This window comes from Dendropsophus ebraccatus, chromosome 4, assembly GCF_027789765.1.
Source record: "Dendropsophus ebraccatus isolate aDenEbr1 chromosome 4, aDenEbr1.pat, whole genome shotgun sequence".
NCBI lineage: Eukaryota > Metazoa > Chordata > Amphibia > Anura > Hylidae > Dendropsophus > Dendropsophus ebraccatus.
In genome coordinates this window covers 76,972,299-76,995,659 of record NC_091457.1, presented here as the reverse complement: position 1 = coordinate 76,995,659, position 23,361 = coordinate 76,972,299, and the positions used below count along the sequence as shown (strand labels likewise).

At 42.7% G+C, this 23,361-nt stretch overlaps 1 protein-coding gene across 2 annotated transcripts in view; it reads right to left on the bottom strand.

Moving 5' to 3' along the window:
• Window positions 1-23,361, bottom strand: part of CPNE7 (copine 7) — a 105,911-nt gene that overhangs the window by 20,529 nt on the left and 62,021 nt on the right. For both annotated transcript variants that reach the window (XM_069966061.1, XM_069966060.1), the window contains 4 exons: window positions 21,341-21,427; window positions 20,989-21,048; window positions 19,045-19,178; window positions 17,696-17,750 (listed from right to left, as the gene is read on the bottom strand). In XM_069966061.1, coding sequence (XP_069822162.1) covers window positions 17,696-17,750; window positions 19,045-19,178; window positions 20,989-21,048; window positions 21,341-21,427 — 336 coding nt within the window. The remainder of the gene's footprint in view (window positions 1-17,695; window positions 17,751-19,044; window positions 19,179-20,988; window positions 21,049-21,340; window positions 21,428-23,361) is intronic.

Here is a 23,361-nt window from a genome sequence, read left to right as displayed (position 1 = left end):
TATCCATATGACACACAAGTAAACAATAACCCTTTACATACTTCAGCCGTGCTGCATCTAAGTACACATATCTATAACAGCGACATCTAGTGGCGAAACTTTATCACTACTTTCATCACCACTGACTCAGAATAAGTACAGGCTTTTACAAGGGGTGTAACTAATAGCAACATCCTTGGTGGGACACCACACAATCAGGATGTATCCTGAGACCTGAAGGCTCAAGAGAAATACACATCACAATTTGCATCCTATAATCTCTAGAATAAACTACAATATAAACTGTTGAAAGTGGGCATATTTAAATGACAGATAACCCTGATTTCCGGAGGGTAATGTCACAGTTTTAAAGGAAAAGAGAAGGGTTAAGCGAGCATGTGTCACTACATCATACTATTATAGTGATCTATGTGGTGGTAGAATGGGAATGATATGTGGGTGATGCCCAGGCAAGCCACATGGTATCTGTGGGCTCAGGCTTATTATGGAATTTTGCCCTACTTCTTCATTCTTTGTAACTGAAAGGAGGGGGTTCCAGACTTCCATTTCCTAGAAATTACCATTCTAGCTGCTAGTAGAACGAAATGGGTTGAACTTTTTTTATGTTCATTTATTATACCCAGGATCATTGATAACAACAGGGTAGATGGGTCTTTTATCAGTCAGACACCTGTAATCTATCTATCTATCTATCTATCTATCTATCTATCAGATTTACTACTTTTCCACCAAACATTCCAACCAAATATGTGCCATAGTACCGCTATTCTGCTTACACCTCCAACATAAATCTGAAACTGTTAGGTAAAAGAGGGCAGAAGCGTCTGAACTCTATACCATCTAGATAACAATTTATAGTTTCTTTGCTGGCTATTGAGGATTTGTGGCAGAAATAAAAACCCTTCTCCCAATCCAGTTTAAACAGTTTCTGTGAGGGCATTGGTTATATTAAAATGTTATGTCAGAGGCTCCCAGTTATATGGTATGCTTAATATTTAAAGGGAAACTCCAGATAAGGAAAACTTTTTTCTATTAAGAGTCTGTTAAAAGTTGCAGATGTGTCTATACAATGTATTACCGTATCTGTGCGGTTCTGCCACACTGGTAGCTGATTGACATGTAGGAAGTAGAGAAAAGTAATCTCTGTGCCAATTCACATTGTCTCCTGCTCCCACTGCTCTTTACTCTTAGGAGACAGACATTCTATGCCTCTGTCTCACATTGTTTGTGTTTGCTGAGTGCAGGCTGATGATGCAGACAGGGGGCAGGGCGTGATGTTAAAGGAGGCTTGGCTGGATCCCCCAATCCCCTGAGTGATGCACCATCTCTAACCAGCCCCTCTAGCCTACACCTAAGCAGGCAAAGAGTGACAGACGCAGCTGCTGCAACTTTACTGATTGTGAGAAAAGTGAAAAAGTCTGCAGAGGGCTATATTCACACATGTTGGAGTTTCATTGCAGTACTGCAGCGTCTACACAAAAATGATGGTGCTTGCTCACTGTGGTTGCTGACAAGTGGTTGAAAATAAGTGGAGTTTAAAGAGGAATTGCTGCTGATTCTGTGGGTTTGGAGTGACTGACTATATTGTTGTTTTTGTGCAATTGTGTGGTGTGTATTGCTGCAGCGCATAGATAGATAGTACCATAGCTGCTTAGGCTAGGTTCACACTGCGTTTTCAGCATCCGTTTAACGGATCCGTTTTTTTTAACGTCCAGAAAAATAGGGTCAGCAACGTTTTTTGGTCCGTTTTGGTCCGTCAAAAAAACGGATCCGTTTTTTTTATAATGGAAGTCAATGGAAAAACGGATTCACACAAATGAATCCGTTTTTTTGCAATCCGTTTTTCATGCGTTTTTTGTAAAAAACGGATGCGTTAAACGGATGCTGAAAACGCAGTGTGAACCTAGCCTTAGTTAAACAGGTTCAACAGTTTTTTTTTCTCTGGTCTGCTCTGCACCTGGGGGTGGGGTTAATTGATCTCAGGTGCTTAAATCAAGGCTCAGCACTCACTGTGTGTGCTTGCTCACTGTGGTTGCTGACAAGTGGTTGAAAATAAGTGGAGTTTAAAGAGGAATTGAAAGAAGGAGTTTCAAGTTCTGGTAAGTGCTAAATCTCTTTCTTTTTCACAGTTTTTTTGCACTGAGGATGATGGCTAGTGAGATGGAGGGTTTCATTCAGTGCGCAGTCTGCCGCATGTACGCACAACTGGAGCAGTAGTTCCAGGGTGAGTACCACTGTGACAGATGCGAGCATGTTGCCCACCTAAAAGCTCGAGTTAGAGATCTGGAGAAGCATATTGCAACACTGAGGGAACTTGGCCACCTTGAGAGGGAACTTCGGCTCACTGAGCAGGAAGTTAGTGGGTTAGAGATGGAGGGAGGTGATATAGATTAGGAGGCCCAAGTAAGTAGCTGGGTTAATGTAGTTAGGGGGACCAGTAAGGGATCCAAGAAAAGGAGGGCCACTTCTCCTACTATATGCCCAAGCAAAATTGCCAAGTTAGGTGATGATGCAAGGGCATCTGTGTCAGAAATGGCAGCTCTAGTGGAACCTGTTCTCCCTAACAGCCGGGGGAACAGTCCAACTAGTAGTAGGCGGGATGGTATTGTAGGTAGCCCTAGACAGCTAGTGGTTGTAGGGGATTCTATAATCAGGAAGACGGATAGAATAATTTGTCGCCAAGACCGCCTCAACCGAATGGTTTGCTGTCTCCCTGGTGCCAGGGTTCGGCATGTGGTGGAAAGGGTGGATAAATTACTTGGGGGGGCTGGGGATGACCCAGCTGTCGTGGTCCATGTGGGAACCAATGACAGGATACAAGGTAGGTGGAGGTCTATTAAAAATAATTTTAGAGAGCTAGGTGCTAAGTTGAAGGGAAGGACCTCCAAGGTTGTATTCTCTGGAATACTGCCTGTGCCATGCGCATCGCAGGAAAGACAGCGGGAGCTTAGGGAGTTAAATGCATGGCTCAAGTCGTGGTGTAGAGAAGAAGGGTTTGGGTTTTTAGAGCACTGGGCTGAATTTTCATTGGGGTACAATCTGTTTTCCGCATATAATTTGCACCTTAATGGAAGGGGGTCCGCTGTGCTGGGGGAGAGAATCCTAGAAGGGGTGGAGAGGTTTTTAAACTAGGGATGTGGAGGGAGGACAATGTAGTGTGTAATATAGTGGCGGATAGGTTAGAGAGGGGACAGAACATTGAGGTGGGAGTAGGAGGGTCCTGTGAGGGGAGGATAAGACCAGTGCATAGGGAGATCCATATGTTGCAGATGAGCAGTGGGGATGATTGTAGCCACAGCACAGTAATAAATCCTAGTTCTTATAATGTAGCGGTTAAACTCAATGGTAATATAAAGTGTATGGTTACTAATGCCAGAAGTCTAGCCAGCAAGATGGGGGAGCTAGAAGCCTTGGTTCTGGAGGAGTCCATTGATGTGGTTGGTGTGACTGAGACATGGCTGGACTCCTCACATGACTGGGCTGTCAATATTCAGGGATTTGCGATGTTCAGAAGGGACCGGGTGGGCAGAAGGGGAGGAGGAGTATGTCTGTATGTCAGAAATGATATTAAAGTGAGTGTAAAAGATGCAATAGTGGGTGATGACTGTGATGATGTGGAAGCATTGTGGGTAGAACTACAGAAGGAGGTAAAGAGTGAAAAAATTATTCTTGGTGTAATCTATAGACCCCCCCAACATTACTGAGGAGGTAGATGGCCAGTTGAATAGACAAATAGAGCGGGCTGCCCGGGAGGGGACAGTAGTGGCAATGGGGGACCTCAACTACCCAGATATAGACTGGGGTCACGGTTCAGCTAAAACCACAAAGGGGAGGGAATTTCTTAACCTCCTGCAGGATAATTTTCTGGGCCAGTTTGTGGAGGAGCCAACTAGAAGTGATGCCTTGTTGGATCTGGTTATTTCTAACAATGCTGAGCTGGTTGGGGATGTCACTGTCCATGAACACCTGGGGAATAGTGACCACAATATAGTGACTTTTAGCTTAAAGTGTAGAAAAGAAAAACATGTTGGGAGGGCAAAAACTCTTAATTTTAAAAGGGCCAATTTTCCTGGGTTAAGGGCAGAACTTCAGGGCATAGACTGGGAGCGGCTGCTGTCACATACGGATACAGCTAATAAATGGGAAATCTTCAAATCCACATTAAATAACTGTACTGCCAAATATATTCCTATGGGTAACAAATATAAACGGTTAAAATCAAATCCCACATGGCTTACAACCGAGGTTAGAAGGGCTATAAATGAGAAAAAAGGGGCATTCAAAAAATACAAATCAGAGGGGTCAGCTTTAGCCTTTAAACATTACAAAGAAGTCAACAAAATCTGTAAAAATGTAATAAAAGCAGCAAAAATTCACAATGAAAGGCAGGTAGCTATAGATAGCAAAAGAAACCCCAAAAATTCTTCAAATATATTAATGCAAAAAAACCAAGGTCAGAGCATGTAGGACCCCTAAATAATGGTGACGGGGAGTTAATAACTGGGGATCAGGAGAAAGCTGAGTTACTTAATGGCTTCTTCAGTTCTGTATATACAAAAGAGGATGGAACTGTGGTGGGTGGGGCCAGTACTGAGGTGGGTGGGGCCAGTGCTGCGAACACATGTAATGTACTGAACTGGTTTACTATAGATATGGTCCAAGATAAATTAAATAAACTCAATGTAGCCAAAGCTCCAGGGCCTGATGGATTACACCCCAGAGTTCTTAGGGAACTCAGTTCTGTAATTTCTCTACCCTTGTATGAAATATTCACTGATTCTTTGCTTACTGGTATTGTGCCGAGGGACTGCCGTAAGGCAAATGTAGTGCCGATTTTCAAAAAGGGCTCTCGAACTTCCCCAGGTAACTACAGACCTGTAAGCTTAACGTCCATTGTGGGGAAACTATTTGAGGGGCTTATAAGGGACTACATCCAGGAATATGTAGTGGCTAATAGTATTATAAGTGATAACCAGCATGGTTTTACTAAGGACAGAAGCTGTCAAACCAACCTGATATGTTTCTATGAAGAGGTGAGTAGAAGCCTGGATGGGGGCGCAGCTGTGGATATCGTGTACCTGGATTTTGCTAAAGCGTTTGACACAGTTCCTCATGGACGTCTGATGGGTAAGTTTAAGTCTATCGGTTTGGAAAGTTTATTGTGTAACTGGATTGAAAACTGGCTTAATAATCGTACCCAGAGAGTGGTGGTCAATGATTCCTACTCCGAATGGTCCCCGGTAATAAGTGGTGTACCCCAAGGGTCAGTACTGGGCCCTCTTCTGTTTAACTTGTTTATTATTGATATTGAGAATGGAATTAACAGCAATGTTTCTATCTTTGCAGATGACACCAAGCTTTGTAGTACAGTACAGTCTATGGAGGATGTGCAGATGTTACAGGATGACTTAGACACACTGAGTGTTTGGGCGTCCACTTGGCAAATGAGGTTCAATGTGGATAAATGTAAAGTTATGCACCTGGGTACTAATAACCCACATGCATCATATGTCCTAGGGGGAGTTACTCTGAGAGAGTCGCTGATGGAGAAGGATCTGGGTGTACTTGTAGATAATAGACTACAGAACAGCACACAATGTCAGGCAGCTGCTTCTAAGGCCAGCAGGATATTGTCATGCATTAAAACAGGCATGGACTCACGGGACAGGGATATAATATTACCGCTCTATAAAGCCTTGGTGCGGCCTCATCTGGAGTATGCTGTCCAGTTTTGGAACCCGATTCATAAAAAGGATGTTCTAGAGCTGGAGAGGGTACAAAGACGGGCAACTAAACTAATAAGGGGAATGGAACATCTTAGTTATGAGGAGAGATTAAAAGAATTAAATTTGTTTATTCTGGAGAAGAGACGTTTAAGAGGAGATATGATTAATTTATTTAAATATATAAATGGCCCCTACAAGAAATATGGGGAAAAGATGTTCCAGGTTAAACCCCCTCTAAGGACAAGGGGGCACTGCCTCCGCCTGGAGAAAAAAAGGTTCAATCTCAAGCCTTCTTTACCATGAGAACTGTAAATCTGTGGAACAGTCTACCACAGGATCTGGTCACAGCAAAAACAGTAGAGGGCTTCAAAACTGGCCTAGACAAGTTCTTAGAGCAAAATAATCTAAATGCATATGTATAGAACCTATCACCCCTCCCCCTTCCCTGTATCCATCCCCTCCTTGGTTGAACTTGATTTTCAACCGTATTAACTATGTAACTATGTAACTATGATGCAGTAACACATTTAAATGATGCTAAACAGCACAGAGGATCAGAGCCGGCACTGCCAATCCTACCTGCACAAAAACGAAGCATAAACAGTATATCCCATATAAGACAATATCAGATAAAGTCCGTATTGTGGTGCTAAACTTCAAAGATAAAAGATGCTCGCTTATAATACAGTGGTACCTTGATTTAAGAGTAACTTCGATTAAGAGCATTTTGGTTTAAGAGCTCACAGTTTTTCAAAATTGTGACTTGGTTTAAGAGCATTGCTTTGGTTTAAGAGCTCCCTGTACTGGGTGGGAAGGCGAGTGGAGGAGGGGCATAGCCTGCACAGGGTGGTCTACAGCTCTGTTCTTTGACCCAGGAAGTGTCCCTCACCTTTCGTATCATAGCAGATCCATTTCAGGCTGGGGCTTACATCAGGCGACAGGACTGTGGATGTAATCTCTATATAGCTGTAGCCCACACCACATGCTGATTTCAATACTGTACAGTAACTTATATGACATATTCAGCTGTTTCTAAATCTTTGTTTTATTTGTTTTACATGTTATTCAGAATAAAAAAAAACATTATTTTGGGGGTGTGGAATCAATTGTCTGCATTTCTATGATTTCTTATGGGAAAATTTGCTTTGGTTTAAAAATGGATTTGAATTACAAGCACGGTCCCAGAATAAATTATGCTCGTAATCCAAGGCACCACTGTACGTGCGCAATGAAAAAAAAATTAAATTAAATTCAAAAATCTCATTATCCCAATATCTACGCTACAGGTAGTAACAGTCTGCTGTGTGCTGTGGGAAATACAATGAAATGATAAACACAATGAAACTGCAATGCCTGAACACAACCTAGCAACAGCTTTGAGCGGGGAAAGGGCAGGGTGGAAGACTGTGATGAACAGCTTAGGGAAAGCAATGCATTCTGGAACCTGTAGTACTGTGTGCAACTACTCAACCAGGAAGTAAAGAAACACAATACAGAACAAAAAACCCCAAAGAAAATGGATTTTTGGTAGTTTCAAAACTGGGATAGACAGGTAAGCAATGCAACATGCTTCTGTGGCAGGTTTATTTTTTTTACCTCTACCTGGAGTTCCCCTTTAAGACACAATTCCTCAAAAGGGGTGGGGGTTCTATGCAATTAGGCTTTTGGACAGAGGCCCGATAATAATGCTGTAATTCCAGATATTGCCAACTGTGCCAGTGAGCGATTCTTCTCGGGAATCAATGATTCATAACAGAGCAGGGATGAAGTGGAAAGAGTTTGGTGAAATAGATACCTCTGCCATGTAGGTTGCAACAGAAAATCTGTTCCCTGCTGGCTCGGAAGGAAATCTGGATTATTAGTGATAGGTGTAATGTAGTTAATAGTAACATAGTTAATAAGGTTGAAAAAAGACAAAAGTTCGTTGAGTTCAACCAACAAAAACCCAGTACAGAGCCCTGCAGTACCCCACCAGTAACTGTGACCCAATCAGAGTTCCATCAATGACCACCAATCACCATTTTATAGACCAACCTTTCATGTGGCGCAGTATCAAATGCCTTTGAAAAGTCCAGATAAACAATGTTAACAGCCTCCCCCAGGTCCAGTTTATAACCGACTAACAGCTGTAGTTAACCACATTGGTTTTCTCCTATTTCTATTATGTTTGTTAGTAGAGTATTGTTGTACTGTATCGTGTTAGCCATAGAAATCAGTAGAATAGAGAAGAAATCAGGCGATACCTTTTGGAGGCTAACTGAGTATATTTGATTGTAAGCTTTCGAGCTTTCGACTTACCTTCGATACATTGACAATATCCTGATTATCTGGACTGCAGGTGAGGAGGCCTTGATTAAATTTCATGAAGACTTCAAAAACTTTCACCCCACCATAAACCTCAAACTAAGCCATTCCCGTAGTGAAATAAATTTTTTGGAAGCTTCCATCCTAAACATACAAAACAATCTATTATATACAGCCAGGCTATTCGGTACAATCGTATCTGCTCAGAAAAAGCAGACCTGGACCAGCACATCCTTAATCTTAGGACTGAATTCCTCCAATTGGGCTACAAACCAAACATGACGGACAAACAGATCAGTCAAGCAGCAGCCATCAACAGGGACACTCTCCTCACATACAAGGAGGCCCAAGATGAAACACGAATGCCCCTAGTTGTCACCTACAATCTACAGCTGGAGATCCTAAGAAAGATTTCTAGGGAACTCCAATCTGTGCTACACAAGGACAGCAGACTAAAAGAAATATTCCCAGTCCCCCCACTGCTTTCATTTTGGCAACCACCGAACCTGCGACAAGTTATTGTCCACAGTGCTCTGAAGGCCCTAACAGATAATGGCACCTCACCCTGCCTACAAAACCGGTGCAAAACCTGCACACATATCCATATCTCTGACAATGCACCAGTCCCACAGTCACAGGAGGTACACAGAATCAAGGGAACATTTTCTTGCAGATCTTCCAATGTGGTGTATCTTATCATGTGTGTGCGATGCCCCACTACAGGCCTCTATGTGGGGGAAACAGGGCAGAGACTTAGTCAACGTATGAATTCACACCAATTTACTATTAACAACGGCCGTACAGATCTCCCCGTGGCTGCACATTTCTCCAGAGAGGGACACACAGTAGAAGACCTGCGGGTTACAGTCTTAATGGGACAATTTAAGACACAAAGAAAAAGAAGGGAATGGGAATATAAACTAATGCTCAAATTTAAAACTTTGCAACATGGTCTCAATATCCATGCCAGCTTCATGTCGGCCTATGTGTGACCTGTTCTGGCTATAAAGACCATTAACCCATAGCTGCACCAGGACGTTATTGAACGTCCTCGTGCCGCTATGGGAGTTCAGAGGGGGGTCGCGCGGCGACCACCCTCTGAACTGCCGCGATCCCGGGTGCCGCGTGTAGCCCGGGCTCGCGGCTATTAGCGGGCACGGTCCGATCGCCGTGCCCGCTAATTAAGTACTTAGAAGCAGCTGTCAAAGTTGACAGCTGCTTCTAAATACTTGCTTTTATTCATACCTGGTGGTCTAGTGGGGGGATCGCCCCCCTGCGGCGCGATTGCGGGGGGGCGATCCCCGCATCCATCCCGGGCCGGGGTCTGCTCCGTAATGGCGCTGATCCCGGCTCGTCATTCTATTGCTTTTGGCTGCAGCAGCCAAAAGTAATAGAACACCGATCTCATGGATTCATGCAGTATAACTATACTGCATGGATCTCTATGAGAGATCAGAGTGCATATACTAGAAGTCCCCCAGGGGGGCTTCTAGTATATGTGTAAAGTAAAAGAAAAATGTATTTTTAATAACACAAAACCCCCTCCCCTAATAAAAGTCTGAATCACCCCCCTTTCCCCATTTTATAAATAAAAATAAATTAATTAATTAATAAACAAACATGTTTGCTATCGCCGCGTACGTAATCGCCCAAACTATTAATTAATCACATTCCTGATCTCACACGGTAAACGGCGTCAGCGCAAAAAAATCCCAAAGTGCAAAATTGCGCAATTTCTGTCGCATCAAATCCAGAATAATTGTAATAAAAAGCGATCAAAAAGTCATATATGCGCAATCAAGGTACCGATAGAAAGATCACATCATGGCGCAAAAAATGACACCTCACACAGCCCCATAGACCAAAGGATAAAAGCGCTATAAGCCTGGGAATGGAGCCATTTTAAGTGACGTATATTTGTTAACAACGGTTTGAATTTTTTACAGGCCATCAGATACAATATAAGTTATACATGTTACATATCGTTTTAATCGTAACAACTTGAGGAACATGCATAACAAGTCAGTTTTACCCCAGGGTGAATGGCGTAAAAACACATTTCCCCCAAATAAAAGAAATGCGTTTTTTTTTTCAATTTCACCACACTTTGAATTTTTTTCTGGTTTCCCGGCACATTTTAGGCAAAAATTACATCTGCCATAGCAAAGTACAATTAGTTGCGCAAAAAATAAGGGCTCACTTGGGTCTCTAGGTGGAAAAATGCAGGCGCTATGGCCTTATATACACGAGGAGGGAAAAACGAAAACGCAAAAATGAAAACTGGCTGTGTCCCCTAAGGGTTAATTGCTATCAGGCCATTAATCTGACAACAATCGGATAGCAACATGAGCTTACCATCCTCTTGTCACGCCTCCCGAGCTTTGGTTTATTGACCGGTTGTAAATAGCAGACCCTGTGTATATTGCATTTTATTTCTAAAGTTTCCTAAAATCCTTTGATGAGATCTGTCTAGTGTGTATATAAGTCTGTGATTTTTACGTTTTGTATAACATCATGTCTGATGATGGGAGCTAGACTCTCAAAAGCTGACAATCAAATATACTCAGTTAGCCTCGAAAAGGTATCGCCTGATTTCTTCTCTATTCTATTAAGTTTGCTGTCATGAAACCAATTATATGGGTATGTGTCGTTCACAAAATTTACCCACGGTGTTCTTAAAAATGTCCCATTTCTCTTGTGTACTTTTACTTCTCAGGGCATTGTCTGAGTCTATGTTACCAAGGTCCTCTCTAGATGAGTAAGACTTACAAAGTATGTTTTTTGGCCATAAGCATACTACGGACAATGTCGGAACATATTTATAGCTGCAGGGCAATTTCTTAGTGATTGGTTCCCTTTAAACGGCGCCAGAATCTTTCCATTTTTTGCATGGGGTGATGAACCATAGGCTAAGTACCAAAGGCAAGCCCCTTTACTAAGGCCACAGCCCTTTGTCTAAAATTCACAAGTCACAAGTCAAGTTTTTACACCTGGCCTATTTGTAATAGTGAGACTGGAGCCAAACATTAATTCACCCGCTTAGTGTTATTATCCTTCTCTAGGTTGATAGTACAACTATGCTTCTTTACAATTTCCTTAGACACCTTCCAATATGAAAATCGCTGGAAAAAGCCATTAGTGGTTGTTGTTCTTCCATTGTGACCTTGCAGAGCCTGATTTCCACTGCTATTGTATCTCAAAGAGAGACTTCTAGAGACTTCTTACACATCAAGACCTACTACAGTAGACAGGATATTATCATTTTCATGTAAGCAAATGAACAGCAAATACCCACAGGATGGTGCTTTTAACTCTACTTGGAGCTGTGATTATATCTGACAAATTCCCTTTTAATGATAATACTCAGGAATAAAAGCCCATCAGAGTCAAACGTTAACACCTTTTTTCATAAAACAAACTATAAATAGGGTGTGTTAGTCTATGGAAAAAATTCCTCTTGGCTTCTGATCCTGTAATTGATGTTCCAGTGAGTCTTAATCCCTGCATGAAGGCTTCCAAAAACAATTAACACTAAAACCTAAAGTATATGTCTCTGCAATAATCTATATAACAGATCAAAAGCTCATAAATCAGCCAGATTCATTAAAGCAGTCAGAAATTTGAGACTGGACGTGAGACCTTCTTTTCCTCTTGGGACCTTTCTCTAGTGACAAAAAGATTAACTGAGACTCCCTTTGGACTTCTATTGATGTACAGAAAGGCAATCTAGATTTTTATAAAACAAAGAGGTTCACACTTTTGGAGAATCTATTGTCTTCTTTGGCCCAGAAGATGTTTGCAAAGAATCAAAGGATTTTCCTGGCAAAATAAATAAAAAATACAATTCTCAAAAGCAGGGCCGTTTCTAGCACCGTGCAGGGCGGGCTATGGCACGGGGCGCTGACAGCTAGGGGGCGCCCTCCTCACTCAGCAGCAGTGGCCGACATTGTCTGTGCAGAGGCCGGGGCATAGACCTCTGTGCGCCCCTCACACTGCACCTGGCTCCTGGGGGGCTCTTTTTGCGTCCTGTCAGATGAACGCTGCAGGGAGAGGAGAGAGGAGGCAGCAGAGACCTCCGGATACTTCCTGGCTGCTCTGCTAAGGATGGTCACACAGGCAGCAGCTCCATGTGACAGCTCTCCTCCCATGTGACAGCTCTCCTCCCATGTGACAGCTCTCCTCCCCCGACCCGGCCTGAATACAGCAGAGGAGAAGCAGCCTGTAAGTCCTGCTTCTCTCTCCTATTACAGCTGAGTGTGTGGGGGGACTGGGAAGACATCGGCAGTGTCCGGCCAGGTATGTGAGTGTGAGTGTGTGTGTGTGTGTGTGTGAAGGAGACAGAGAAGTGATATTCATAGTATAGGGCCCATATTGCTATATATATATTAGTAAGGACCTTTTACATGCCCCAGATGCAGTCATGTACAACCAGGCTGCTGTATGGTTCGTACAGCCATGTAAATACATTACTATCGGCTGCATATTCCCTGTATACACAGAGAGATGTGCAACCGATAATAATTTATACAACTACTCAAAAGATCAGCAAACAGTGATACAACTCCCATCATTTACTGACAGGCCACAGCCCTCAAAATATGCTGCGAATGAAGAGAGACCTCAAGGTGTTGGCCCCTCACAAACTACAACTCCCAGCATGCCCTGGGAGCTTTATAAGTGTAGGGCATTCTGAGAGTTGTAGTTATTCACAAGGGAGCTGTGGTCACAGATACATCACTCCAGGATGGGAGGGGGTGACCTGTCTCCTCTTACTGGTTCCGGCTATGTTCACACAACGTATGTTTTCGTAAAAGTACAGCCATTGTTGCTATCGGCAACAATGGCTGTACTTTGTACGAAAACTTTGCTTTCCATGGGATCCCGGCCGGAGTGTATACACATAGAGGGAGATTTATCAAACATGGTGTAAAGTGAGACTGGCTCAGTTGCCCCTAGCAACCAATCAGATTCCACCTTTCATTTTCCAAAGAGTCTGTGAGGAATGAAAGGTGGAATCTGATTGGTTGCTAGGGGCGACTGAGCCAGTTTCACTTTACACCATGTTTGATAAATCTCCCCCATAGTATATGCTCCGGCCAGGACCCCTCGCAGGGCCGCAAAGAACTGACATGTCAGTTTCCTGCAACCGCTATTCAGTGAATTGCGGCCGCAGAAACCCATGTCAGTGCACACTATGGAGCGAGCCGCTTGCCTCATAGTGAGCTATGGGGAGTTCTGATGCGGGCGCGCACTGATGCGCCGCATCAGAACTTTGCGGCAGGAAAGATCATCTGGGATAATCTTTGCACAGACTGGCCACTCCATGACCCGGCCGGGTCACGGAACGGCCGGTCTCTTACGCCATGTGAACATGGCCTCCTTCTGTAAGTGTCCCCCAGAATCAGCCCTCCCAGGAATCCAGGACACATGTTCCAGATAGGGGCGCTCTGCAGTCTAGGTCCCCCCCTGGACCTCACACCTCACTCAGCATGCCCCCATATTGACAAAAGCTGATTGAGGTCCAGGGGGGGGGGGGCTTTTTTTTCAGATTCGCCCTGTTGCCAAAATGGCCTAGAAACTGCCCTGCTCAAAAGTCATGAAGCAGAAAGAACATCTCTTCCTTTTCGAGTAAAAGCCCATTCTACCCATTCAGCTTTTAACACTAAGACAAGGAGGGCCCAAGTATCTCTTGAAGAAATTGGTAATGTAGCCTCCTAGTCCTTGCAATTATCTTTGCAATGCACTACAGGCTCGGCATCAAGACTTTGAGATTCACCCATCTGCACTAATAATCCTTTCGGTGCTGCCTGAGGATGATGTGAAAAGTGAACATTGGTCTTACCTGTAATTTTGCTTTCCCATAGTCTGAAGGCAGTACGCATGTACAGTAGCACCTCAATAGACTATATTTGAAGCATTGTTTCTCTTTTTTTCTAACACAAATGTTTGTTGGGCTAATTCTTGAGTGGAGTCTTAGATTCCATTTTGGGCTCTTGTTGGGTTCAAGGAAAGCAAAATTACAGATAATTGAATTTTGTATTTCAGTCACAGCTTACACTGCTCAGTACTGCACTATAAGGTCCTCTATATCTGTATTAGGTAAAAATGCAAACTATATCATGGGCAAAACACTGTTATTCTTCATGTACACATAGGCTTATCATCAAAAGTTTGTTGAAAGGTTAATGATCATTTAAAAGATAATCTATTGGCATCAGATATGACAGGACACCCTCAGCGGTCTTGAAGAGCCTAGAACTGGATGGGTTAGAACAGTTTTGGTGGCACAAAAATATTAGGCAGCTGGTAATGTTATGGCTGCAGATCTTGGTGAGACAATTTTCTTCCCTCACTAGGAGATTTATAACATTACAATAGATTTTTTAATTTCATGTACATAATGAATAATGTGCTGCATTTCCCTACTAGTTCAGTTGACCTCTCATCTCCACCAAGATTGTATATATTGATAGCCTAAGTGGAGCCTCACCTTAATGTGATGTACCTGAGAAATTTCACGTGTGTAATGGACTGGGTGAAGTAGCTAAAAGCTTTGTGAATTACTCTGTAAACTTCCTATTTGCAGCTGTGTGAAGGGTAATTGCAGCAGTGGTAATTATCCAATACTAATTGATGCAATTAATTAACCTAGATTCTGATAAAATCAGGATGAAAACACAGTTAAGGTTTGTCTATTGCTTATTCCTATGTGTATTATAATAGTTTATCAACATGACTTCTTTGATGACATACATGTCAGACGGCCGCAAAACTTGGCATGCAGTTATGTCTCGTACAGATACGTAAATGGTTACATGTGTGGTCTGATTAGACACTATGGGGGAGATTTATCAAAGGGTATAAAATTTAGACTGGTGCAAACTGCCTTAGCAGCCAATCACAGCTCAGCTTTAATTTTACCAGAGCTGAAAGCTGAGCTGTGATTGGTTGCTATGGGCAGTTTGCACCAGTCTAAATTTTACACCAGTTTGATAAATCTCCCCCTATGTCTTGCCACAAGATCGTAACAGTGCTTCCCCCACTGCTCTATGAAGACGTGATGTCAGCTTCAGCAACCTACAAGTGTGCATGATCTACAGGCCCAGCTGTAACATCTGTGAGTAAATGTGCCACAGGATACCATATGGAACCTGTATGCCTCCATGCCCCACTATAGCTCATCTTGTATCCAGGCTACAGGTGCCCCAACACTGTACTGTAGGCTCCCTGTAATTGTACAGTTCTAATATTGCAATCACTTTTATACATATTATGCTTACATTTACACATATTAAGTTGCATATGATTCTAAGAACTCTTTCTCGGTGTATTATTTTTGTCAATAAGAGTACATAATTGCCCGATTCATGTAATATCCCATTCCTCTTGCAGAGGCCGCCTGCAGCTTATCTTGGTAATAGAACATATAACATCTTTAAAGTATAAACCTTGCTCCCATACCTTTACTAATGTTATTTTTTGCTATCCAGTAACATATGTAACATATGTTTATCAACCACAAGAAGCTGCTTCCATTTTATTAGACCTCATCAAGGCACAATATACTTCAATAGCAGCTAGGATGAAAGAGGTAAAAAATCTATTCATTCCACATTACAATAAGAAGATAAGAAAAGTTCAAAACCAAAGCAAAATAAATTACTGTTAATCACATTGTATCTTCCTGTGCCTCATTATAAACCTGGTTATATTTGCTTGTCTTGTTCTACCAGTCATGTACATATCAAGACCAATTACAAGAACGTTCAAAGACGTTTTTCAAAAGGAACATTTCCTATTTGATTTGCTACATCAGCACTTAATTGAGAGAGAGTTTTATTGCCATCAAACACTGATTAAAGAAAGCTCCTTGTACATTATTCAGAGTGTAATAAATTGGTGAAGCACTCAAAAGAACTTGAGAGATCACTGAGAGGGACAAGAGTAGAACACACACTCTGTGCGCGCTGTTAATTACCGAGGGTCATTGATGAAATTTCCTCAGATATGGAGAGGAGAGAGAGACGAGGGAAGGGAATTGAGAAATAGGTCACAGGCATAGGAATGAGTGTCAGCAAAGAGCAAATATTAGTTATAAGAAGCAATCACAGGTACAGAACGGATCTTCAGACAAGAGGCCATTGACCTGCGACCTTCAGTAATGTGACAATCTCTAAGGAACTACTCTCCACAACTGAATTGAAGCATGATCTTCAATCCCAATAATTCAGCACATTTGGGACAACAAAATACTCAATGCACTTAGACACAAAAAAGTGTGTTAATGTGGAAATCAATTTGCAAACCAAAAGCTGAGGGCTTCAGGATTGTGGCCAATCAGCAGATGCAAAGGCCTAGGCCCTAAAGAGGTGAGTCTGTTTAGTGTACGGTTCCAATTGAAATTAGGTGACTTAGGGTACTATTTCACGGGACGAGGAGGGCCCGATCAATGATGTAAACGAGCGGCAATCTGCTAGATCGCCGCTTGTTTACTGGGCCTATTCCACGGCCCGATGATTGTTGAGCGAGGGCTGCAGGGACATCGTTACCGATGTCCTTGCAGCCCTTGCAGCATACATTACCTGTCAGGTCTTCTGCTCCGCTCCGTCCTCCTCCGTCCTCCTCAGGCCTCCTCAGGCCACTCAGCCAATCACAGGCCGGTGGGGTCCCGGCCTGTGATTGGCTGAGTGCTCCGTCAGCTGACAGGCCATTCTGAAGCCAGAGCGCACAGGACTCGGGGAGGAAGACAGCGCGGAGGAGAAGCCCTGCAGGTAATGTATGCTGCTGCTTCTCAAATCGTCGCTCGCCCGCCGTGCACCGCTATTCAACCATAGCGATGCGCGGTGGGGGAACGATGATTTTAGGTCTGGCCCTAAAAGAACGATCAGCCGATGACACGATCATCGGCTGATTGTTCTCTCTATTTCAAAGAGCGATAATCAGCCGAAAAGGGCCGATTCGGACGATTATCTTTACTGTGGAATAGGGCCCTAAGGGTCCATTTACACAGAAAGATTACCTGACAGATTAGCTGCCAAAGATTTGAAGCCAAAGCCAGGAATGGATTTGAAAAGAGGAAAAATCTCAGACTTTCCTTTATGACCTGATCTCTGTTTATAGTCTGTTTCTGGCTTTGGCTTCAAATCTTTGTCAGATAATCTTTCTGTGTAAATGGACCCTAAAAATCTTATCTACATATAATAATGTAAATATATATAATAAAGTAGATATGCAATTTTATACAATTCCTATACACAGTGTTCACATATGCGCTGTATTTTGCTTCTTTCCTTTTGCATTGTAGTGATGCATAACCCTGTGCATTTTTTCATTTCGTTTGGAGTTGATACTTTTTTTTTTTCCTTTACAGAGGCACAGTGGTTTGTCAATGCATGCAGCTGTGACTAGCATTATAGCACACTCACTGGAATGGGACGGAGTGCCAGGCACAGTCACACAGCTTGGTAGTTTGTTTTGGTAAACAATGAAAAGGCCATTGTGCTCAATAGACAAGCTGATGTGCCTATGGGTTACTACTGAGTGGGAATTTGGAGGGGTTGGACCACCATCGTGGATCATAGACATATTTGTCATATGTTCTTAGTAATAAGTATATTTAGACATTAATGTTATGAAATTTACAGCAAAAACATAACATATCTTACCTCATATTTTGGAGGAATGCGAGCACCAAATCCAAGGGCAGAGAATCTTTTATCACTGAAAAGAGGTAACAATGAGGAGTCAGTAGGCATCATTAGCCTCTTATGCTCTTCCTACAACAAGGCATCATTTAGGGCATGCAACTTTGCTACTGTAGCTTCCACTGCTCAGGGTACAAATAGCAATTATAATAATAGGGACATTTAGAAAAATGGCCTAGCCACAAATGAAAAGGAGAATATGGTAACATAATTTCCCAATACCAAGTCACAGTACTATACAATTGGTTGCATCACCGAACACTCTATTGTGTATGCACTCTTTAATATAACAGACACTTTAGGTTTCAATTTTAGACATTGCGACAACAGTGTCAGGGGCATAACTAGGATTCGTGGGGCCCCATAGGAAGAAACTGTAAATCCCCCCCCCCCCCCATCCCCGCCGATGCACATACTCACATGACCAGTTAGCCAGCACAGCCCTGTGGCATTCCATTCTCCCAGGCCCCCAGCGCCCAAGTGACATCACTAGCATGTCGGGGATCAGGGAGAACAAAACGACGAGGGACTGCGCCGGCCGCAAGGTCACGTGAGTATGTGCATCAGTGGGGGGATGGGGAGTAAGCTGATGTGGCTGGAGGTGCAAAGCTGTCTCTGTCCACACTAGAGACTGCCAGTTGGTTCTGTGAGCCTTAGCCACCATGGAGGCAGACCACGTTTCGCCGGGGGGGCCCCTCCCCCCTGCATGGTCCCCATAGCAATCGTGTGGTCTTCCTCCATAGTAGCTACACCACTGAATGGTGTATATTTATGAGTTAGCACTCACAACTAGGTCCATTGTCCTGGAGGCCCCAAATGTCATAAATGTTTGTAACTACAATATCTTTATTTAGACTACCTACATAAACAGAAATGTAGGAAAGTAGAAAGGGTGCCAGGTTTGCAAAAGTTTAAAGTCTATGTACTGTCTATTTGTGATATAGAGTAGAAAATGATGTAGTAAAATGGAGTAGCAGATTGAGAATAATGGAATAGTAAAATGGTAGTAAATCTTGTAAAATGGAGTAGTAAACCAGGTAATAAAACAGGGTAGTAAATACTGTTTCTTTGCTGGTTAGCAGCTGAGACCACCTTAAAGTGTTCTTTCCTCCTGATCTTACATGGAATACCCGGGTGTACATCACAATTTATCACACACACAGCTATGGTTAGGCATGGTTTTGCAGTGACATATTTCAAGCAGAGTGACTTATAAAACTCCTTAAGGCTCCTTAAAATGTTGCCTTAAGGCCATGCATTATATCTGAAGTCACAAGCAGGACAAACACAGAGGAAGGGGTGCTGAACACCTGTCATAATCTTGGCAGATTTCTCCAACAGCAACTAAAGCCTTCAGATACTCGTTGGGCTGGTAAGGGTTAATATAATGGAGTGAGCAGCTATTTCTGGGATCTCCATTGGATGCTGTGAAGTCTATGGCAACCTTGCAGGAAGAAACAGAGTGTCAAGCATGTTAGTATGTTCCCGATACTCTCATGAACTAGGATGGAAATGGTGACAAGATGTTGCATGCAAAAAAGTCAAGTAGCAGAAGCTGAACTAGTAGATCACTGAGATGACTAGGACAGCTAGCTACAGTACCTCCAGATTAGTAGTTCTCCTGGAAATTACAAAATGATTCCCCTCTATTTAGCTATTACAGATCAAGCTCATGGGTGTAACTACACAGATAGCTGACTATCCACTTTTTAGCAATCCATCAGTAACTGTAAGTCATAAAACATATTGGCTCAGTTCCTTGCATGCAATATAATACACTTTAGGTACCATAGCTTTTAGCATCTTTTATGGCGGCAGTAGCCTCCCCTATCTCCTAAGCCTCTATAGAGCAGCACTGGTTGAATGGTATGTTTGCAGCTCTATCTACCAGAGCTGCAGGTAAAATAACTGTGAGGAGACTAGGAGATATCAAGCAGTAGAAGAGAGGTAGCAGCTTAACCCAGGGGTATTCCACTAAAGAGCTAAGAAATGAAATGTTCCCAAACCTAGCTGGTCTTACTCACTGAGCCCCCCCCCCCCCCCCCCTGAGTAATTTGAGACACATCCCATCTTTCTTGCTGCCACTGTTCCTGAACTTTTCCAAAAGCCAGTCTATATCCAAGTATGCATTGCACCTCAATGCGACTGCCAAGTATGTGCCTATCGCTGGCTCAATTTGCACAGTATATTATAGTCAGTATTGTGATCCTCATATTGCAACCAAAATCAGGAGTGGATTGAAAACACAGAAAGGATCTGTTCACTCAATGTTGAAATTGAGTGGATGGCCGCCATTTATTGACAAATATTTGCTGTTATTTTTTAAATGCTTCCTAGCACTTGCACAGTCTGACTGTTTCTCAGCTTACAGGTACCCAAGTTTCACCAGTCCTATCCTGTAATCCATTTGATTCCCACTGGGCTGAATTCTCTCCCCTTGTGGCAAATTGTGCTGTGATCTCTGGCTCACATAAATCTGTTCTTCTCTGTCACCTTTTCTACCTCACACACAAGACATTGCTTCATTTTACCTCACAACACACTAACTGGACTCCCTTCCTGATTACTGTTAACTCTCTCACTGCTAGAAAAATAGCAATGCCGTGTGTTGGCACTAATAGCATTCTCTAACTGCCAGATAGAGGTCATTAATCAACCTTTGACAGTGACAGACAACCTCCCCCTGGCCACATATCCATCAACATGTTTCCCCACCCCTTGGCCAGGTGCTTACTGATTGGTGTGATGTCAGTGGTGGGCAGGGTTAGAGATGAGGAGTTACAGCTTGCCTGGAAAGAGAAGAGACCGAGTTCATGTGACTTTGGTCTCAGAAGGGAGGGGGAGGACAGAGCAGCCGAGACCATGTGGACCAGGAAGTAAGGATTTTCTGCAGCTTCAGGATGTAAGTCAGGATGTGCTGCAGACAAATGGTCCAATTCATGTAATAGAAACCTAACAAGGTTAGATTTTGGATGGGGATTCAACAGGGTTAAATTCTATTAGGTGGTGTACCCCTGGAATATGGAGCATAAAAGATTCAAAAGCCTACAACCTATAAATGATAGCTGAGTGACTTGTAACAGACTTTTCATTGTAGCCCAAGTTACAGCTCTAAAAAGGACCATGATAATCAAAACTTTTCCATAAAGACTTCTGAAGGACCCTGTGCTGATTTCTTACCCCCTGACATGTACTAATAACTAGTCAATAGGGACTTACACAGTATATATAAACCAAATCACAGATGTACTTACGGTAAAGTGTATTTGGCAGCCACCCATTATATAATCAAGGAAGGAATAAACTCTATGTATCTATAATAAATGAAAAGGAGACGTTAGAAGCTGGAATATTGGATAGACCCAGAATACATAGAGAAGATATGGGAAACAGCAGGGAAGCTCCTAGATATGGCCCTGGCTTTATGTTCATGCACATTAAGTCAAAGAGCGCAATAAGTCCTGTCATATTTAGTCACTATTCATATAATAATATTATTTAAGGAATACAAGCTCCTTTATGTTTTCTTAATCAATTTTCTTAATCAATGTGCCCAGCTAATCTGTCAAGCCAGAGCCATAGAAGAAAATAGTGCTGATGAGTTACCTTAAGGTCAGATAATATAACAATCCCAGAGTTCTTGTAGTTTCTCTTCTTAATTTTGTATTTAGGATTTACACAGTCCCACTGTACCTAGAAGTAAAAAGGGAAGGAAATTTGGTGTTTTTATGTACAGTAGCAATCCTAAATGTGTTAGAATACCATCCACTCAGCCACCCTGAAGCCTATTTTCAAAGTGATATGCCTGGCTGCATGGGGCCAATAAGAGGGCACATGGCAGGTGCACAATACTGTTTGCCCACTCTTAGAGGTGACATAATGGTCTTTTCACTTATATGAGTTTTAAAATACAGAAATTTTGCTTACTAAAACAAACACTCAAAATTACTAGACATTGGGGAATATTTATCAAACTGGTGTAAAGTAGAATTGTCTCAGTTGTCCCTAGCAACCAATCAGCTTCCACCTTTAATTTTTCAAAGAATCTTTGAGGAATGAAAGGTGGAATCTGATTGGTTGCTAAGACAATTCTACTTTACACCAGTTTGATAAATCTCCCCCAATGTGTTTCAAAGGTCTAACACCTTCATCAGGTTCAAAAATGAATTCTCAAAACAGGTATATGTACTGTAGGGGACAGGAGGACACCAGATAACCAGAAGATAACCAGCTCTCTTAGTAGTGAAAATTATGTGACAATTCATACAGAAGAGATATTTCTATCAATGAAGAAAGAATAAAAAAACATAAAATACAAAATAAGGCCCAGTTCACACTGAGCACATATGGCGGAATTCCATCGTGCTCAGTGTCCTGCAGTGACTGAATGGGAGGGTGCGCATGCGTCAGCTTCCTCCCCTCTCTGCTCAAAGAATTGACATGTCAATTCTTTGAGCGGAGAGCGGCGGGAGTGGACGCACCCATGCCCTCCCATTTAGTCACTCAGTTGCTCAGTGTGAACTGGGCCTAAGGGCATAAAGAAGCACACTGTTACTGATTTACTAGAAACTTAGACTAGACAGTCTAAAAAGATTTATCAAAGTAGTTCATGTTATTGATAAATCTGGTGCATCTTAAAACACTGTAAGGCTATGTTCCCACTGCGTAAGAGACAGGTCGTTCTGTGACCCGGCCGGTCTGCAGCCCGAAAGATCATCCCGGACGGTATTGCAGTACTAGCCGGATGATCTTTCGGGCTGCAGAGTTCTGATGTAGACGCATCTGCGCGTGCCCGCATCAAAACACTCCACTGCACACTATGGAGTGTGCGGCTGGATCCGCTCGCTCTATAGTGTGCACTGACAGGGCACTGACATGTCAGTTGTTTGCGGCGCCGCGGGAGATCCCAGCTGGAGTGTTTACTATGTGTATACACTTCTGTCGGGATCCCATAGAGGAATAGGCAACGTATGTTATTGTGAAAAGTACAGCCATTGTTGCCAATTACAACAACGGCTGTACTTTTACGAAAACATACGTTGTGTGAACATAGCCTAATACTATTTTTCTCTTTGTAGTGGAAGGCAAACAAGTTTATTTACATTCAGTCACCCAATAAGAAGTAGATAAACATATGCTACAGTATACGCTATATCAGGGGTAGGGAACCTTGGGGCTATAGTTGTTGTAAAACTACAATTCCCATCATGCCTGGACATTAGCATTAGCTTTCCAGACATGATGGGAGTTGTAGTTTTGCAACACCTGGAGACCCATTTAATCAATACAGATCATGCAACTTACACAGTGGATCCTGATAGGGCTTATGCATGACCTGTTAGGATCCTCAAGAAAGAGGGTGAGGACTTAGCCCAAGGATCATGGAAAGGATTTATGGGGGGGAAATACCTGGCTCCTCTGCTCCTGGGCAATAAACCCACAATGACTTCGACCTACAAGCCCATTAAGGTGTCTGATTTATATATATATATGTTTGTTTTTTTTTAAAAAGCGTCTTTCATTGCACAAGTTCAGAACTGCCTGGGTTATGCCAGGACATAAGCTACAACTGATTTCCATTTCAAAACCAACATCCCTATTTTCCACGCTCGTCTGCTCCTTGTGAA